At 39.9% G+C, this 17,655-nt stretch overlaps 3 protein-coding genes across 3 annotated transcripts; 1 reads left to right on the forward strand and 2 right to left on the reverse strand.

The window, feature by feature from the left end:
• Positions 1 to 297: 297 nt before the first annotated feature.
• On the reverse strand, positions 298 to 5,978 carry LOC115766561 (putative fatty acyl-CoA reductase CG8306). The gene is made up of 7 exons (XM_030710539.1): positions 5,617 to 5,978; positions 2,063 to 2,647; positions 1,894 to 2,003; positions 1,641 to 1,833; positions 1,328 to 1,585; positions 666 to 923; positions 298 to 605 (listed from the first exon to the last, which is right to left on the reverse strand). Exons 1-7 carry the CDS (start codon positions 5,622 to 5,624, stop codon positions 467 to 469), a joined length of 1,551 nt encoding a protein of 516 aa, XP_030566399.1. The 5' UTR covers positions 5,625 to 5,978; the 3' UTR covers positions 298 to 466.
• Positions 5,979 to 6,857: 879 nt separating this feature from the next.
• Positions 6,858 to 17,163, reverse strand: LOC115766511 (putative fatty acyl-CoA reductase CG8303). Its single transcript, XM_030710472.1, has 6 exons — positions 17,037 to 17,163; positions 9,525 to 9,896; positions 8,244 to 8,748; positions 7,746 to 8,187; positions 7,428 to 7,685; positions 6,858 to 7,371 (listed from the first exon to the last, which is right to left on the reverse strand). Exons 2-6 carry the CDS (start codon positions 9,831 to 9,833, stop codon positions 7,239 to 7,241), a joined length of 1,647 nt encoding a protein of 548 aa, XP_030566332.1. The 5' UTR covers positions 9,834 to 9,896; positions 17,037 to 17,163; the 3' UTR covers positions 6,858 to 7,238.
• Positions 10,592 to 12,429, forward strand: LOC115766512. The gene is made up of 2 exons (XM_030710473.1): positions 10,592 to 12,262; positions 12,317 to 12,429. Exon 1 carries the CDS (start codon positions 10,747 to 10,749, stop codon positions 12,199 to 12,201), a length of 1,455 nt encoding a protein of 484 aa, XP_030566333.1. The 5' UTR covers positions 10,592 to 10,746; the 3' UTR covers positions 12,202 to 12,262; positions 12,317 to 12,429.
• Positions 17,164 to 17,655: the final 492 nt, after the last annotated feature.

Below are 17,655 nucleotides of genomic sequence, written 5' to 3' on the forward strand. Positions count from 1 at the left end.
AATCAATAATGGTTAAATAATACAAAATTTTATTCAGTCTAAAGTTTGCTTAAAGAAAAAGCATCGCGGCTTAAAATGGAATTAACAGCTCTTATTAATAATAATCGATGAATAGCAGGAGATTTTTATTAAATAAATATCGATATATCAACAGCCACATATACCGATATTTCATTTGATACATTGAGAAGAATCTGGAATGACTAAACACAACAGGTAAATTATTTAAGACAATTGGGCACACGATCTTACCGTTAGGTGATCTTTCATTACAAATTAAACAATTTAAACACAGCCTTTGGTTTGCTTTCAAACTGCCATAAGCAACTTGATTGTCTTATATTTGCGTTTAGAATAAATGAAGAGCTTTAATACCAAACCTTGATCAAATTACATTTACCATAAATAATATTTGAGAAATTGTTCAACTATATATTTAACATACATTCGCAGATGTAAAATGGCCCTAAATCAGTCCAAAGAGATAGTAAAACAAGGGCAAGACAAGAGCCGCCTTCGCAGCTGAAATGCCGGTCACGCCAATAATCAGCTTGAAAACGCCGTAGAAGAATAATAGCTGGAGCGCCACATGCAGACCCAGGAGGCTGTAAAACAGGTGGGCAGGTGTTAAATATTGCAAGTGAATTCAAATAATATTTACTAACATTTTATCTTTACGACGTGCTTTTTCCAGATTCTTGGGCGATTCCTTGCTCAGATACTGACGCACTCCTCGGATTGTGTTGGCAAAGTACTCATCCCATGTCAGTTCCCCGATGTCAATTGTAAACTTTTTCTTATCCACTAGATTCATTGTTTTGGACAGCGCCAGTAGACGTTTGCTGTCAAAATGCCATTCGGTGAATATAAAACGCTCCAAGGTATTCAACGAGTTCCAAACGTTCTTATGAAGACGTATCAAGCTGTGAGCAAGAGAATTGTGAAGATCAATTTTAAATTAAAAGCTTGCAAAGCGTGCTAGCAAGGTGCAGAAGACATGTTCGACCCCCTTAAGTTGTTAAATCCTTGATCAGTCTGTCCGTTTAAAAGCTATCTTATTCGAACTTGAGATAAATCCTTTTCTTTTTTTGGAAGCAGAATTAGACGATAGTTGGCAAAGATCGGGCGATAGGAAAGTTTATGTGTGAAAAATATTTTGATTTTCTAAAATATCCCCGCCTTTATGCTCTCAATATTCGAGCCAAATCTTATCAACAACGGACTTCCATATCATTTAGTTTCAATTGGAAGAATTGGTCAGTTTGCAAAGATAACCTGCGGCACCTCGAAATTCATTGTACTCATTTGTTAAGACTTAGCAACGCACATGGGCCTGCCACCGGAAAGTTTGGTAACCAAGTCGAGGAAGAAACCTGGTATGAAATGGAATAGTATAGCGCCAAGACGAAACAGCATCAAACTCCTAACCAGGCGCAGATTGGGATACCAGACGGCGCTATTGAGTGGATAATCGTGCAAGTATCCATTTATTTTGTCCTTTAAAAACTCGAAACGAAATGGCTTGTATGTGCTTGATGTCAGATGGAAAATCTGCAGCTCTGCGGGACGATCCGCATTCTTCACTCTGCAATGGGATGGAAATGTTAGCTAACAGGATATTTCCATGCCATAATACCTACTTAAGTGAATTGACGTAGTAGCCCGTGGTTATAATGCCATTTACCACCACATCGATGGGAATGTAGTCCATAATTATAGTGGGATCCAGTGGCAAACGACGCAAAATGCCCTTGGATGCGCCCATGAAGAAGCCCTGAGGTCCATTCTTGGATATGGTCCAGCCAGGTATTGGCTCCTTCCAAGCGGCTGTGACTGCAATGAATTAATGGCTTTATGATAACAATAGCTTTTGTGGTAAATGGTAAAACTTACTCATGCTGGGACGCACAATGCCGCAGGGGAATTGTGAGGCCACATTGGCCACTTCATGTTCTGCCAGATGCTTTGTGAACGTGTAAGTGTTAGGATGATCCTTGAGCAATCTATAAAACGTATTTAAAATTGATAACTTATAATAATTTTAAATACATCAGCAACTTACTTGGGCTCCAACGCCTTAAGCGCCTCATCGTTGAGCGTTTCCGCAAGCTGTATAATCTTTTCTGGATCATCGGGCGAGGGATATAGCTTCTCTTCCACTTCCGTAATGTATGCATTTACATATGCGCTGGACACATGCACCAGGGCGTCCAAGTGGCGTAGCTGCTTGCATAGTTCCACCACGCGACGTGTGCCACGCAAGTTAATGTTCGTTGTCTCTTTCAGGGATTGGAAAAAGTCAAGGGTGGCAGCTGAGTGGAAGACCACGTTCACGTTTTCGATAAGAGTTTCGCGATCCTTTGCTGAAATGCCCAAGTGCTCTAGGCCGACATCGCCCTCAATGGGAACAATCTTGGATAGGCGCGATTCCAGCTGCAGTTCTTTAAAGCGATCAAACACTGAGTTCTTCTTCAGCTCCTCCAGACGCTCCTGCACGCTCTTGCCCTTCTTGGCGCGCATCAGCAGGTACAGCGTGCCCACATTGGGCACATCTCGCAGCAGCTTCTCAACTATGGTGACGCCCACAAAGCCAGTGGCGCCCGTAATAAAAACATTGCGACCCGCATAGAAATCTGCGATGGGCGAGCTGCATATGTAAAGTTGATTTAGTGAAAATATGATAACTTGTTTATATAACTAACGCTGTTTTATTTATTAACAGATTCTCTTGCATAAGAGAAAAACTTTCCCCACGTTCAATCGTTGCTTTGATTATGACAACAAAAATGCGCCTGCGCACCAGCAAATTCGAGTTGGGAGCGTACAACAAGTTCGTCGCATTTCTCCTAACGTAGTGCTCCAATGTCCAAAGCTCAAAACTAGTTTCTTTATATGGAAATAGCTATGGAATCTCATATATGTGAGTTCTGGCTGCTGACTGTCGGTTCCAATGTTTATCTAACTAACGACTACTCCTAGGCGGCCTTTTAATGAGCTGTGGGCGTGTTGATTTTAGCGTAAAGAAATAGCGAAACAATCAATGGCAAAAGTATTATGATATAAGTGGGATCACAGAAGTTCAAACACTCGAAACGATGTGAAAAATTGCAGTACTAATAAGGGAAAATCATGCCATTAAGAAGCCTAATATAAAACTAAGCTGTAATAACTAAGCTGTTATATAACTAGAAAAAAAAGGGTATATTGGGGTTGCAAACAAAGGCAAACAAGTATCTATATTCTATAGCTTGTACATTGGCTTTTAATATTGACCAGCCATATATCGCTAATTAACTTGAAAACTGTCGGAAGTCAAAAAATCAGATCTTTGAATTAATGCTGAAGATTATCTTTATATCTTGTACACCCTTCATATGTGAGTAGATAATAATTTCTACTGTTTTTTCTACAAGATCGTGTTTTTCGAGTTAGGTTCAATGTGGGAACTATATCGTGACATTATTATAATAATCTCTGCAACCTCTGGTATAATAACTAGACAAATTCACAAAAATTAACATCAAAGTTGCATATGCTAGTAGTAAGTAGGTCATTTAAGTTGTAAGATGCTCTGGATAAGACCCAAGACTTGTGTTTTTTTTCAAAACACGCAACAGTAATTTTAATTAGCTAATTTCGAACTTCGCTTTGTTTTTGGCCCTAATGATGCTCCAGTCGTTGTTTCTCCAACATGTCTCCGGCTTGTCTACGCTGCGGCTGGTCGTGGCAAATGATTTTATAATGAACAAAGCAAATGATTCGTGCGTAATTTGCTTTTTGTTTGTTTGCTTTTTTTCTTTTTTTATTTATTGTCTATTGGCCCGCAAATGGCAATTGGCTGTTGTTGATGTGTGCAATCTTTAGCTTCAATGGGCACTTGATCAATTTGTATACTCTGTGCAATTTTGAGGCCCTTCATTTCAAAGCTCGGCCCGCTGCAGCTGCAGCTGCAGCTCGCTGCCTGCCACACAATGCAAGCTGCTGCGTCATGACAAAAAGTTTTGATGCCCACTTCAGATTCGGCTGAAACGCTTCGACTAGCTGTCAACCACATGAAGCTTTCACTTTGCGCCACACTCAAGCGACCGCCTGGCAGCTGAACCAAAACTTAATTTGGCACTCACCTGTGCTTCTAACGTGGCAACAACTTAGCATAAATTAAAATTGTTGTTGCGGTTTTGGCTTGGCAAATTTGCAAATTTAATTTTTCGTTTTGGCCACGCAAGCCCTTAGCCAATTTGCTACTGGCTCTTGAGTTTTGTTAACTTTTTATTAAATTTTTATTTATATTTTTTAAACATTTTGACGCTACAGTAAATTGTGTTTTTATCTTGAGTGGCGCAGTGCAGTGATTAGATTTTGGCTGAGGCTTTCAAACTTGGACAAGTGGAACACTTATCTATAGCAATTAATTGTGGGCGCTATAAATGGAACAAGTGCCAAGCTGCCACTGGAAGTTAGATTTATGCAAACAGGTCAGTTATGTGGCATAGTTGTATTACAGTAATGCATTTCTCTATAATACTCCAATAGACCATTTATATAGTTTACAAATCGGCAGTTTGAAAAACGTAACTCTACGCCACCAAGTCATGCCGGATAGTATATATGGATATGTTTTACGTCTAAAAATAGTTTTAATCAACTCAATTTTAATTCTAGGTTCGTACATCAACAGGAGCCGCTTTTAACTGAACAACCGTGCGGACAGAACCGACCTTGTTGCCGGCCATAGAGACGGTCATAAATTGCTATTTGTGGACATAATTGCTGGTAATGGAGCTTGTTTTCACTGGGCATCCATTGGGATTGGCCACCTTTGGGTTTGGCGTGTTTTGTATTTTTCCACTAGAGTTCCTGCTTCATATATCAACAACGCCTCCAAGCAGCTTGAGGGTCTAGCGAGATAGAGATAGAGAGAGGGAGAGAGATGCTGGCAGAGCAACCAGTTCTCGCCACTCAGAGTGCAGCAGATCATATATGTATGTACATATATAAAGAGCTTGCGCTTTAGGTGTTGCGCAGGTCAAAGTTTAAGAGGCGTATGGAATGTGAGAAAAATAAACGTTCAATTTGTTCAACAAATTCCCGCTTCAGCTAAGTGCATGTTAACAATTTGAGAAAGCATATTAGTTTTTCGAAATATTTTGGGCATATTCTCATATAGTATTCTCATATAGTATTCATATTAGTATTGAACAATTTACTCATTGTCCTAGACTACAAATAAAATGATGATTACAAAATAGTAAAGAAAGTTTATGTAGTGTTTCTTTATGGCACAAATAGTATTTAATATGGTTTTGCTTCTAACTGTAAGATCTTTTACGTAAGCTATCAGCCACATGCATATATTAAGAAACTCTCTAAAATGTAGACTGCGTGCAGCTGTTAGGGTATTTATAGCTTTAAAACTTCAAAGATTGAAATTTGTAGTTGTGATTTTGGCAAACAGCTCTGAACTTTGCACCACATGTTTAAATTAAAAAGCAGAAACACTGTAACACACACAGCCACATACACACACACACACACACGCTGACTAACTGTCAAACTAGCCAGAGGTATTTGTTAGATGAGGCCCTATTGTGCAAGTCCATGTCCAAATATGCTTACCTGGCCATTGTAATCAAGCAGCTGTTGATTGAAGCAGCGAATATTCAGTTCAATGTTATATCGTCTATATAGATCGATCTATCGCAGCAGAAATGCACCAAATTTCTCTTTTTTTCGATGTCTCTAAACTTAGCTTCTTTTAACGTTGCTTCTTCCTCTTTTCACTTGGTTGTTTGTTTTAGCGCTGTTGCTGCGGGTAGTAAACAATATGCGCGCATACATGCAAACACACAATATATATGTGTGTATATGTATCTGTGAACAGTTACGTTGGCTTGTGTATGGGTGGGTAGCTGTGCTCGTTAGGAACTCTTCGTGGATCGTGCGCTCACTACTCACAACTTGCACGTTTGCCGGCCGAAGCGAAACTGTTTCATCGGCTCGCGTTGATCGCGTCTCGTGTCTCTCGGTACGCCAATGATCAGCATTATGATCAAAATCGTCATTATCGTGTTCAGCCCCAAACCAGTTATGCAGTGGCGTCTATAGCAAGGGGATTAGCTACTTTTTCTTGCTCAACCGTAACGGTTAATTTTGAAAAGAAATAATTTTTATACAGAACTATACACAGTTGTGAATTAAAAAAAAAATTAAAATAACTAGAACAGTTTTAATTTATGGATTAACAAATTAATTTTCATTAACTTTGGGCACAATAATATTTTCCAAGCAGACTGTTTCAAATAACAGATTATGTTAATTATTGCCAACAAATGCTTTAAAGTAAAAAAAAAAAATTAGCTGAAAAAATAAGATAAGATCGTAGCATACTTTGGGGCTGACATTGAAAACTAACTTATAAACAGAAAATTTAAGTAGCCTTTCATAAGTTCTATGTAAATAACTCAAAAAGGATTACAAGCAGGACAAAACTATGAATCATAAAATATAATTGGAATATGTGGACCAAAGCTTATCCTTTGTATTTTTTAGAAACAAGTTCAATAAATTTGTTTTTTTTTCAGCTGCTGTACAGGACTATAGGAAACTGCAGAGGTAAATTAAATATATTGTAAAGATGATAAAAAGACTAGTGAAAGAAAACAAATTTCTTATATGGTATGTAAGTCACGCCAAGGCATTTAACCTAATCTCCGATTAGGAATCGAATCCGAAATTAATAAATTTGTTGAAAAGTTTCGTAACGATGAAAAGTAGGAATGGAAGAGAGTTCTTTCAGGTCAGTGTTAGGTATGTTATGGACTATAAAAAAACGCTTATAAAATTTAGCTTAACATTTATGATTGTCATTTTTATTTCATTAATAGTTTACATAGTTAATATTTTATCATTACCATTTTGTTTCGTAATTTACAAGTGCACAAACATTTGACTACTTGACTATATACCAGGACTATTTGTTTAAATGTGACTACGTTTTGAGCTAAGTTTTAAGCTTGTTTTAATTGCAGTGTATATTGATTGATTTGTTTACTCGATTTTTACTATACTCGTATTCGCAATTGACTTGTACTCAAGTGTGAGAACTTAAAGTAAAAATACATGATATATCCTATGAAGAACAATTACAACGATGAAGACGACTGAGCTGAAGGTGTGAAAGGTTATTTTGGACTGAATATTGCACAATATGAGCGAACAGGATCCTCTCATAGCGAGCCCTACAACCAGACCAGGAAGCCCCAAATGAGGACAGCCAACGTCAGGCCCACTGGGAGGCCCAGGAAAGGCGTCAGCGCAAAGTAGAGAATTGCAAAGATCGCTACAAAGCCGGCATAGTACAGGACGTTGAAGCTGAAATTGAGGCCAATTAGATGAAGAGCTTGGAAATTCCGATTAAAAACACTTACACCTTCCAATAGTTGCGATGCCATTGTGTGGTCACCGCCGACTCCTTGAAGTAGAAGCGTCTAATGCCGATCAGGCAGCGATCGATAAACTCGGACCAATCACAGCGGCTGGCATCAAAGTTGTAGCGCTTGCGATCGCTGTCATGGATCAGTGAGGAGACGCGCAGGGCATTCTTCATGGAATACCGGAAATCCTTGTCCAGGAAATAATCAAATGCCTTGGTGCCATTTTGGAACACGCGCATGTACTCGTAGGCGCTGCAGAATTTAAATATGGGATTATTTAGAGTTCACATTTGGAGATGGGTGTCCACCTACGTGTGCTGCGGCATACCAATGCCAAAGAGCTTCTCCGGTATATAGAAGATCATAGCGGGCAGCAGATGAAAAAGATAGAAGAACAGATTATAGCGCCAGCCATTGCGCAGCTTCGTCTTTGGCTTCCACACAAAGCTGTTGGGCGGATGACGTTCCACGCTGTCGTTGATTATGTTGCAGAATTGCGAAAGTGTCAGCGGATTCACCTCGCCCGATGTGCAGTGTATTATCTCGGGCTTATCCACATGACGTGTGCCCACATACCAGCCCATGACCAGGGAGCTGTTGATCACATAGTCGCATGGTATGATGTCAATCACGGCATTTGCACGGCCGGACATGGTGCGAAAGATGCCCTTGACAAATCCGGCCAGGAAACCCAAATGCCCCGAATTGGCATTGCCCACCCAGCCCTTCATGGGATGCTCCAGTGTGCCGTAAACTATGAATGGGACATAGTTGATTCTTAATGGAAGCTTCGTTGGTAGCTGGACTCACCTATAGATGGCCTAACTATGGCTGCTGGCAGACCGGACATCTCCGCCATGAGCAGATTCTCAGACAGATTCTTGGTAAACGTATACGTATTGGGATGATCCTTGAGGTAGCTTTTGCACTTCTGCTGCGTGAAATCCACCCAGGTCTCTTCGTTCTCCGCCATTTTCATCATCTCGTATGGATCGAACTGTGACTTGTACACATCTTCGGTGATCAAGCCACGATTGTTGCTATTGCAAAAGGCCGTCGAGCAGTAGATGTAGGCGGACAGCTGCTTCAGCTGTTTGGCCAGCTCAATGGTGCGCATGGTGCCCGTCAGATTCGTGAATATAGCAGTGCGCAAAGGTGAATTGAACCTGATCGTGGCGGCACTATGATAGATCACATTCACACGATTGATCAGTTCCTGTAGCAGATCGTTGCCAAAACCAAAGTTCGGCTCGGTCAGCTCCCCCACGACTGGCACGACCTTGGCCAGCGTTTTCTCATTGTACTTCTGGAAGATCTGTGGGTTGAGAAGATACAGATGGGATTCTTTTGTATATATCATTTTTTAATATTATGCATGGCATGGATGTTTCAGTGATCATTTTCATTAGGGTCGATTGTTAAAGTTCGAGTTGAAGAGCCTTAAAAATGTTCTCTTAAAACGAATTTGATCAATTTGATTTCTATGACACTGTGATAGTCTAAATATATTTCGCAATACCATAAAATTGAGCAATGCCAGAATATTTCATATCCGCATTTTCAACGTTATATGGCTCTACTCCTAAATACTGAGGAATAAGGCCCACGCCTTACACAGAAATAAAAACTCTCTGTACTCCGAAAACAAACTGGAACTTTCATTAAATTTATTATAACACGCTGTATGTTTGGAGTCTGCTTAAGAGTGTATAAAATAGAAAAATAAAAAAAGAAACAAAGTACATTTTGTTATTACGCTATTAAAAGCGCGTTTAAAATTATAATGATGGAAAGAGTGTCAAGAGATCTGGCCAAAAAGACATGCGTATCTACATATGTTATGTAGTACTCACATATGCGGTTATTACAATTGTTGGCATTATAAAGAGCCGCTAAAGAGGCCTGCTAAGGGGCCGGAGCGGAAGACACTTCGGCTTCGACAAATTAACGCACCATGAAGGCGGCCGTAATTGTCTTGAATAATAGACCCGGGTCGAAATGGGTCAGCCTACGGTCAAATGTTGTCGGAGGCGTGGCAAGGGTTGCGGTTCGACGATGTATAGTGATTTTTTATATATATCTAACACTCACCGGCTTCTGGAGCAAGCGATTGATGCGCTCGTTGGGATCGAAGTTGCGTTTGCCACGCACCAGCACATAGATGGTGCCGATATCGGGATGTGTGTCCAGCAGCGCCTCGATTAGAACCGTGCCCAGAAATCCGGTGCCGCCGGTCACGAAAATGTTTTTGTGCGCAAAAAATTCGGGCACTGTCAGGGCGGTGCTTAGCTGACGCTGGCTGCTGTTCGGCGATGCAGTTCCAGCTTTGCTGATCCCGATTTTACTATTGTTGTTGATGATGTTGTGATTGCTGTTGCCATGCTCCGTTATGACGGCCATGGTGTAGGGCTCTAGATTTGTGGGTGGCGCCAACTTGCTGCTGGATTTGTCTATGGTTGCACGCTGAAAGTTATGAAAACAATTAACTTAACATGAGTCTTCCTTCATTTTGATTGGGAAGGGAGAAGAAAAAAGTACATATTCCTCATATATACGATATATTACCTACCGTTTTTTGCATATAGCTCTTATAAGATCTGAGCTATGACTCAAAATCGATTTTTATCGATATTATCAAATATCGATTCTTATCGATATTATGGTAAATCGATCATTATCGATACTGTAAATATCAATTTTTATCGATATTGTACAATATAATTTTTTAACGATATTGTAAAACTTCGATTTTTACCGATAACATAAGATATCGACTTTTTATCGATGTACTTAAAATTATTAATTCGTTCTGCGTATGGTATACGTTTTATTTATAAAAAATTAGCTTTAAACGAGTTATTTCCAGCTTTGAGTATCTAGCTCTCTTTCAAGACCAAATTTGATCGATATTATGGAATCGGTTCTTCTTTTTCGAAATCTCTTTTTTATATGACATCCTATCTACAAGATTCTGTATATCTACATACATTCTCGTTTTGTAATTGGGTAGGGGTTAAATACTTATGGATAGTTTATATTTAAATTTCGGATTTTTGTTAGTTTTTTAGAGTCAAGTTTACGAAGCAGGCCTTGAAATGTGCCTCTATTGCTTGTCTAAGTTGAAGGAGTATTGTATTTCGAGTTTTACAGTTAATCAGATCTGTTATTATTTGTTCAGCTCCCGGGGAAAACAGTTCACAAAATTTTGGTCTACTTTTTGGAAAATATTATTTACAAAAACAAATAACAAACAAAAGTTTTTCAAAATTCAACGAACCCAAAAAGCTGCAGTGATAGTCCCTGAACAAGAAAAATGAATGTGGCAAAGAGTCTGAAGCAGTGCGCGCGTGCTATGCGGCAGCGCGGCTGGCGAAGAATACCGCAGGATATTCAGGTGGGTTGTGTTGGTTTGGATCAGCGGCGCAATTATCAGGATGATTCCGACTGGTCGTCGAAGCGCGGCGAGGATGCGGGTGTGCAGATGAAGAATGTGTATGGCGAAGATAGGCGTTTCGATCCGCGTTACGATGATCGCCACTACAAGAGCTACTATCGCGGTGATAGTATGGTTGATGGTAGCTCAAAGAGCGTACCCAGCAGCCCCAAGGATCCGGAATCCAGGCGTCGCATCACGCAGGACACAATGGATCATCAGCGTCGCCAGGAGCGCATCATTGAAGAAAACAAAATCAGGTGGCAGCAACGTGCAGAGCCTAAAACGCCTGTGTCGCAATACACACACCACACATTTTTCTCCGCTGAAAATCCTCGTAAGCCTAGCAAGCAGGCAAACGAGGACCAGACTGCCGAGGAATACAGTCGTCGTCGTCGCCAGCAGCGCCTGAAGGAGGCGAAGGAACAGGAGCGCGAGTTGCGCGAATCGCGCAAGGGCTACAATATACCCAAGTCTGAGGATGAGCAAGGTCCACCTGAGAATTTGGATACCCGTTATGCTAGCGAGGCTTGGCTGGAAAAACGCGATCAGGAGGATGAGGCTCAATACTGGCACACCTGGACAACCTGCCCCGAAGAGCGCCGAGCCAAAGAAATGGCGAAGGACGCTGCTGCTGACGAGGAGGAGGATGAAGGTGCACCCAAATACAACCCCAGCGAGCGTCGGGGTTTCGTTAAGCCCACTCTGCCCTATGACAGCAGCGTGCGTCGCTTTCAGACCCACTCATTGCAGCTGGCTGAGAATGACGTGCCGCCCATGGAGCCGCCACAGCATGCTGCGATGGATCAAGGACAACCTAAGCGTCGTCGGCCCAGCGGCATGGAGAAGCAATTTCTGCTGGCCCGGGATTTCAATCGTTTGAATTTCGTTAAAGATGAGACCACCAATCGACCATCATCCTTGTTGCAGTCGCACGTGTTCAATTTGCCGAAGACGGTCTATGCCGAGCAGAGGCGTCGAGAAGAGTTGAAGGATATCGAGCTGCCCGAGCAGCCGCCGCGCAGAAAGCTAGCCTGGCAGGGCCTGCCACGACCTGTCTACAAGCGGTTTGATGGCGTCAATCGCGCAATTGCTCGCAACGATCAGGTCCAGCGCAAGAAATGTAGAAAGTGCGTGGAGCCTCCACGTTTCCGGATGACCGTCAAAAGCAAAACGCTGAGCCGCAAGCCAACGCCCATTGATAGCTTTTCCAGCTTGTTGGCCGTCAGCACAAACTACACACCGCACAGCGAATACACTGGCTATGGCCGTCAGACTGTCTGCGATGCTTGGCAAAACTTCACTAATGTGCATAACCTGAAGCCAATTTACTGAAGAGCCAGGGGATAAAGTGATGGGTATTTTAACAGCTCGATTGGAAATGATAAACAAACAGGTAAAAAGAGTATTATTTGTGATAGTTTATACTTTTATTAACTAGTTTTCGAAGTTTGTAGTGTCATTTCGACGATTATAAAATTTATTTGCGTATGGAGAAATAAATTTAAACGTTGCACTTTTGGGAAACCGAAATTGTGTACAAATTCTCTGTATGAATTTGAACCAGCGCTCTTTTACTTGTTAGATCAAAGTTGTTTTGCCCCTACTTGGTCGAATAGCTTAGCATATTTTATAAGGGTGGCGATCGGTATAAAATGACATACATATATATTCAGTCTGCAGGCAATATCTATCGTAGTTATTGCTCAATATCATATCATACATATACTAACGAGTAAGAGGTTCTAGTCGGGAGCTCCTGACTAGGGGATACCCTGAACCCCTCTTCTTCCAACATCAAATGCATATATATATTTTATTTTAGAAGCTATGTCAAGTTTAGTGACTTGTTATTATTTACCAAAATTGCCAAAAACAGGATATCGATATCGATTTTTATCGATTAATTGGAAACGGAGCAAGTTATTGATTATCAGAAGCAAACTCGATCTGCGCGGGAACTAGGAAGCACCTACATCTAATAATTTCAAGTCTCTAGCTTTTAAAGGTTCTGAAATCCCTGCGTTCATACAGACGGACATGGCTAGATCGACTCGGCTATTGATACTGATCAAGAATATATATACTCTATGGGGTCGGAGATGCTTCCTTCTGCCTGTTACATACATTTGGATTTTGCACAAATACAATATACCCTTATACTTATTTTCAATGGGTACAGCGTGTAAAAATTGTGTAAAAATTCTTTGTGGAAATTGTTGCTCAAATAGAACCAGCGATATTTCGTTTGTTAGTTCGTTGCTCGGTTCTTACAAACCTTTCTCTATTAAGTCGAATATTCCAAAGCCCTGTTTTGCTAACTAAAAGGAAGCTTTAGTGAGAATTTAAGGACTGTCTTTTATAAATGTACATATAGGTAGTTTGATTATCTTGGTTGTTAAAATATTGCGCGTGCTAGCCGCAGTCCTTCATCGAATTAGTGGCTAATTACGCGAATATGTGTAATATACAAAGCCAAGCCACATGCTGTATATCTGTGTGCCGCACACCAATTTGATTTTATTTTTATTTTTCGTTTTTTTTTGTGGTTGCCTAAGGTCCCAGGCGTATTGTGGCCAAAAACTGCGCAGCCATTTTGAGATTAATTTTGATCATTTTCTGTGATTTGTTCAACGCATGAATTTGTGTCAAGGCCGCGTTGAAAAGTAATTCGAATAGCATAAAAGATTTAAACATTTTTGAATTTGACGCTAGTCGAATTGTTGTTGATTATTTTATCATTTTATATGTATGCGTATATTTTTTCTTTTGATTTTTTTTTATTTTCGTTAAGACCTGCAACTTAAGATGCACGGTCAGGGCCAAGTTTCTTTTTGATTTCCAGCTTGTGCGCAGCGATAAGCAATGCCCCAGATAGTATCTCGAATCGTTTGATTTTTGGTTTCCTCAGTTTTTTTGACAACCTGACGCTAATTAAACATGTCTAGCATTTAAATCGTTTTCGTAATTGCGGTTTTCAGTTGTTTTGTAATTAATTAGCCAACCGATTTCTAGGGGCGTGCTTGGCGAATTGCAGGCCACAACAATAGCCTTCGCTTAATTTTCAATTTTCACATATGAAAAGCCGTCAAAAATTAATTTTTTACCCAACTGATTGGCTAATTGACCAATGACTCGGTTTAAATATTTTATTTTTATTTGAGTTTTTTTCAAGGCACTTCAAATGTTGACATTGAGCTGAGAATTATGTAAACTAAGGTTTCTCGGTGCATTATTGAATTGCTAACTAAGATCTCGCACAAAATGCCGCATCATGCTCTGGGTTCAAACTGTATTCAATGCCCAGAAACTGGTTTCGTTCGCATCGACCAATGAAACTCTATGTGGACTAGGTCTTGGGCAATATCAGCATAATTTTATCTGACCTAAGGCGCCATGTTTTATATGCGCTATCGGTTAAGCTTCAGCTCAAAGTCAATGAACTGTATGCCAAACCGTTGCTCAAAGCTTTATATATAGAATGCCTGAAAGTTTTTTTCTTTTACTATTTTATGAATGTATTAAAGTTTTTATTTGATGATGAGTTGATTATTATTGGATTGAAAAACCCTTATTTGAATAAGTGAGGTTTGTCACTTAAAACACGTAGAAACTTTGAGAGCGAAATTAAAAAGTTTGTTGGTTGAAATTACCCGGCATTGCTCGGCTCAAATCAATAATGTTGAAATGTCAGTGGTCAAGCGACAGCTTTGGACTTATTAAAGAAACATACATTTTCTAATTTAAATATTTAAAAATATATATGTATACTGTCTGTCATCTTCTACTATCTTTCATATGGACAGCATTGTCGTTAATAAAACAATTATAATTGTTGATAACGACTCATTTTTCATTATTGATATTATCACTGCTCTCCATTTAAATATTTGCTGGATTTGAACCGGCGATCCCTAGAATGTGACGAACAGATTTAAGGTAAAAAGTTCTAATTGCGCCTGAATTGTAAGGTCTGCTCGATTTGGCTTAACTTTGCAGGGCCTGCATTGTTTCAATGCATTTTTCAAAGTTTGCATTATATTACGGCTGCCTGCCAAGAATTATTAAGCAAAGTCTCAGAAGATTCGCATAAATGCATTCATCACAGCCGGAATCGCAATAGAGCGTAAGGATTGTTGTATGCGATTTGTTTTCGGGCAGGACAAACTCTACTTATGCCCAGTATATAGATAAGCCCGTAAATGCGCGTGTGCATCTGCCTATATATGCATATATACATATATAAATATATATAGGTGTATATACATATCTATGCATCCGTTAAAATATATATATACAAAAGCCCATGTGTCTGGTAAATTTTTCAAGATTTGCATAATTTTGCTACGTTTGCGTTTCGCTTGCTAATTTTGTTTTAGCAAAATGACAGAGCGTCTGAGTCGCTGAGTATCTGTATCTATGGCCAACTGCGGGTATCTATGGGCAACAATGTGTTCGAATGTGCGAGAGAGCAAAATCGTTTATGCATATTAAATCTTTTGAAATTTCTTTCAGTCACACACACGCGTCTATGTGTTTAGCCATTTGACCTATTTCGTAAATGCAACCACAATCAGCAAACAGCAAACACTCAAAACAACAAACGAACACTGTCTGAAAGCGTTTTGGTGACGTTTGTAAGGGCTGGCAAAAATTTAAGAAAAAAATCTGTGACGAATTTATAAAAAACATACAAAAAAAAAGGGCCAAACACATTTTATGGTCACTTTCTATTTAACGATGCAAGATCTCTCTGTCAACATGAATCTCACTTTTTTGGGCTTTATTATAGTTTATATACTTATCGATATATTTCGATATATTTGAAATTCGCAGCTTCCGGCATAGCAACAAAATGTGTAACAATTTGTTTTTGTATGCAACGCATCGCGTTGGCTGAACTTGATAGCCGTTTTTGGGGGCGAGTCGTCATAAACAAAGCGTCAGCAACAACAACAGTAACAACAATTGCTTTTTTATAGTGCGTATTAAGTGCGCGCACTTTACTTTCGGGGCTGGGTCTTTGTTTCAGCCATTGCCGCCTTTGGCTGTTGTTGTTGTTACTGGCATTTGCATATTGTTGTCAGACCTTAACATTGAAACTACAAACGCTTGACGGGTTCAATCAAATTGTTGTCTGTTTGCCTGTGTGTCTATGTGCTCGCATAATTGATGCTTTCAATGTCGCGTGCAAACTTGTCTAAATCAAAAGACTTAGGCAACGAACCTGCCGCGCCTCATTGAATATACCTTCCGCCAATGGGTGTGAAAAAGAGATTGATACTCGAGCAATTCGCACTTTATTTCTGATTTTTTTTTTATAAATTTTTTTGTTCGTTGAACAAATAGACAATGGGATTTTGCTGTTTCGGGATGCTGCCAAGTCAAAAGAAATTATAAATAAATAAAACACAGTTAAATGGACATTTTGGCCAACCGGTTTGTGGCATCATAAAAAAAAAGTAGCCGTCGGGCAGAAATTAAATAAATCATATAAAACAAAATTGGCCACGCTGTCGAAAAAAATGTCGACAGAAATTGTGCGGCGCAGGCCAAAACAGAAAACCGAATAACCGAATAACCGAAAAGCCCGAAACCTTCAAATAAAATAAAATGCCCAAACGCAACGCCAATGAATTTTCCAGCAAGAGCGCGCAAAACGTGAAAAACAAACCATCTTTGACTTGCGTCGCCAAAAACTCTACACACACACACACACACACACACACAGCAGACACAACCACGCACACACCTATCTCAAAGTTAAAACAAAACACAAACAACAATTGAAAATTGCCTTTGCAGGTAAAGTGAAAAGGCAGCGTGTCAATAGAAGAGCAAGTCAAGTCAACAGGGCACAGTAGATCAATAGATCAGCTAATTTCCTGGTGTCAAATATTTTCCAAAATAAAATAACAGAATAACTCTGAGCACAGATCAGTTGTGGGGCGTGGGGGCGAGGAAGCGGCGGCGGCTTTCGTCAGAGCGCTTCCGTTTCGCATTGATTTAGTTTGGCAATCGATTCTCAATTCGATATCGAATAGTTTTTTTTAGCACAATTTGGCAAGCACATGTGTTCAAGGCTTTAACGAGAGACGCGAGTTTCACTTGATTTCATTAAATTACTTTTTATATATACAGTGTACAACAAATTTGTGGCGTAAACTAACCAAAAAGTTTGGATTCAATCAAAATCCAAATAACAACAATTTTCTGTTGTTGTCGTGACGGCTTCACAAATATCGCTGTAGAAGAAGTTGCTGCCAATGCCGACGCACGCTCAACTCGAACTGAAACCGAAACCGAAACTGAAACTGACTGAAACTGAGCGCAGCGGCATCGACATGAGGAAATTTTAAATACCCGCCAGGCAGGCAGTGAAAAATATAAAAAAAAGCAACAACAACACAAAAACACGAAGACGTCCGCATGGCGAACGAAACCACGTAATGAAAATCGGAACACTAAATAATAAGCTCAAAAAAGCCAAGCGAGCGTGCGCGACAGACTAAGAGAGCGAGAGAGTGAGAGAGAGAGAAAAACACAAAACCAAACGCAAACGCAGCAAATAATAAGTTGTCTGATCGGAAATGAACGACTAGCAGATACCCTAAACACAGCATTGGCCTTGATTAGCTTCGCTGCTTGTTTTCCGTTTTGTAGAAAATTATCTGGGCTTAAATTTTACATCCAAATGTGTATAAATACCTAAGCATAAGACTATAAGTCTACAAAATTATTTACTTTTAATGCTGGATGCAAAGGGGGGAGGTGACTAAAACGTTATGA

Source organism: Drosophila novamexicana, unplaced genomic scaffold, assembly GCF_003285875.2.
Source record: "Drosophila novamexicana strain 15010-1031.04,08,12 unplaced genomic scaffold, DnovRS2.1 tig00001209-arrow-arrow-pilon, whole genome shotgun sequence".
In the NCBI taxonomy this organism is placed as follows: domain Eukaryota; kingdom Metazoa; phylum Arthropoda; class Insecta; order Diptera; family Drosophilidae; genus Drosophila; species Drosophila novamexicana.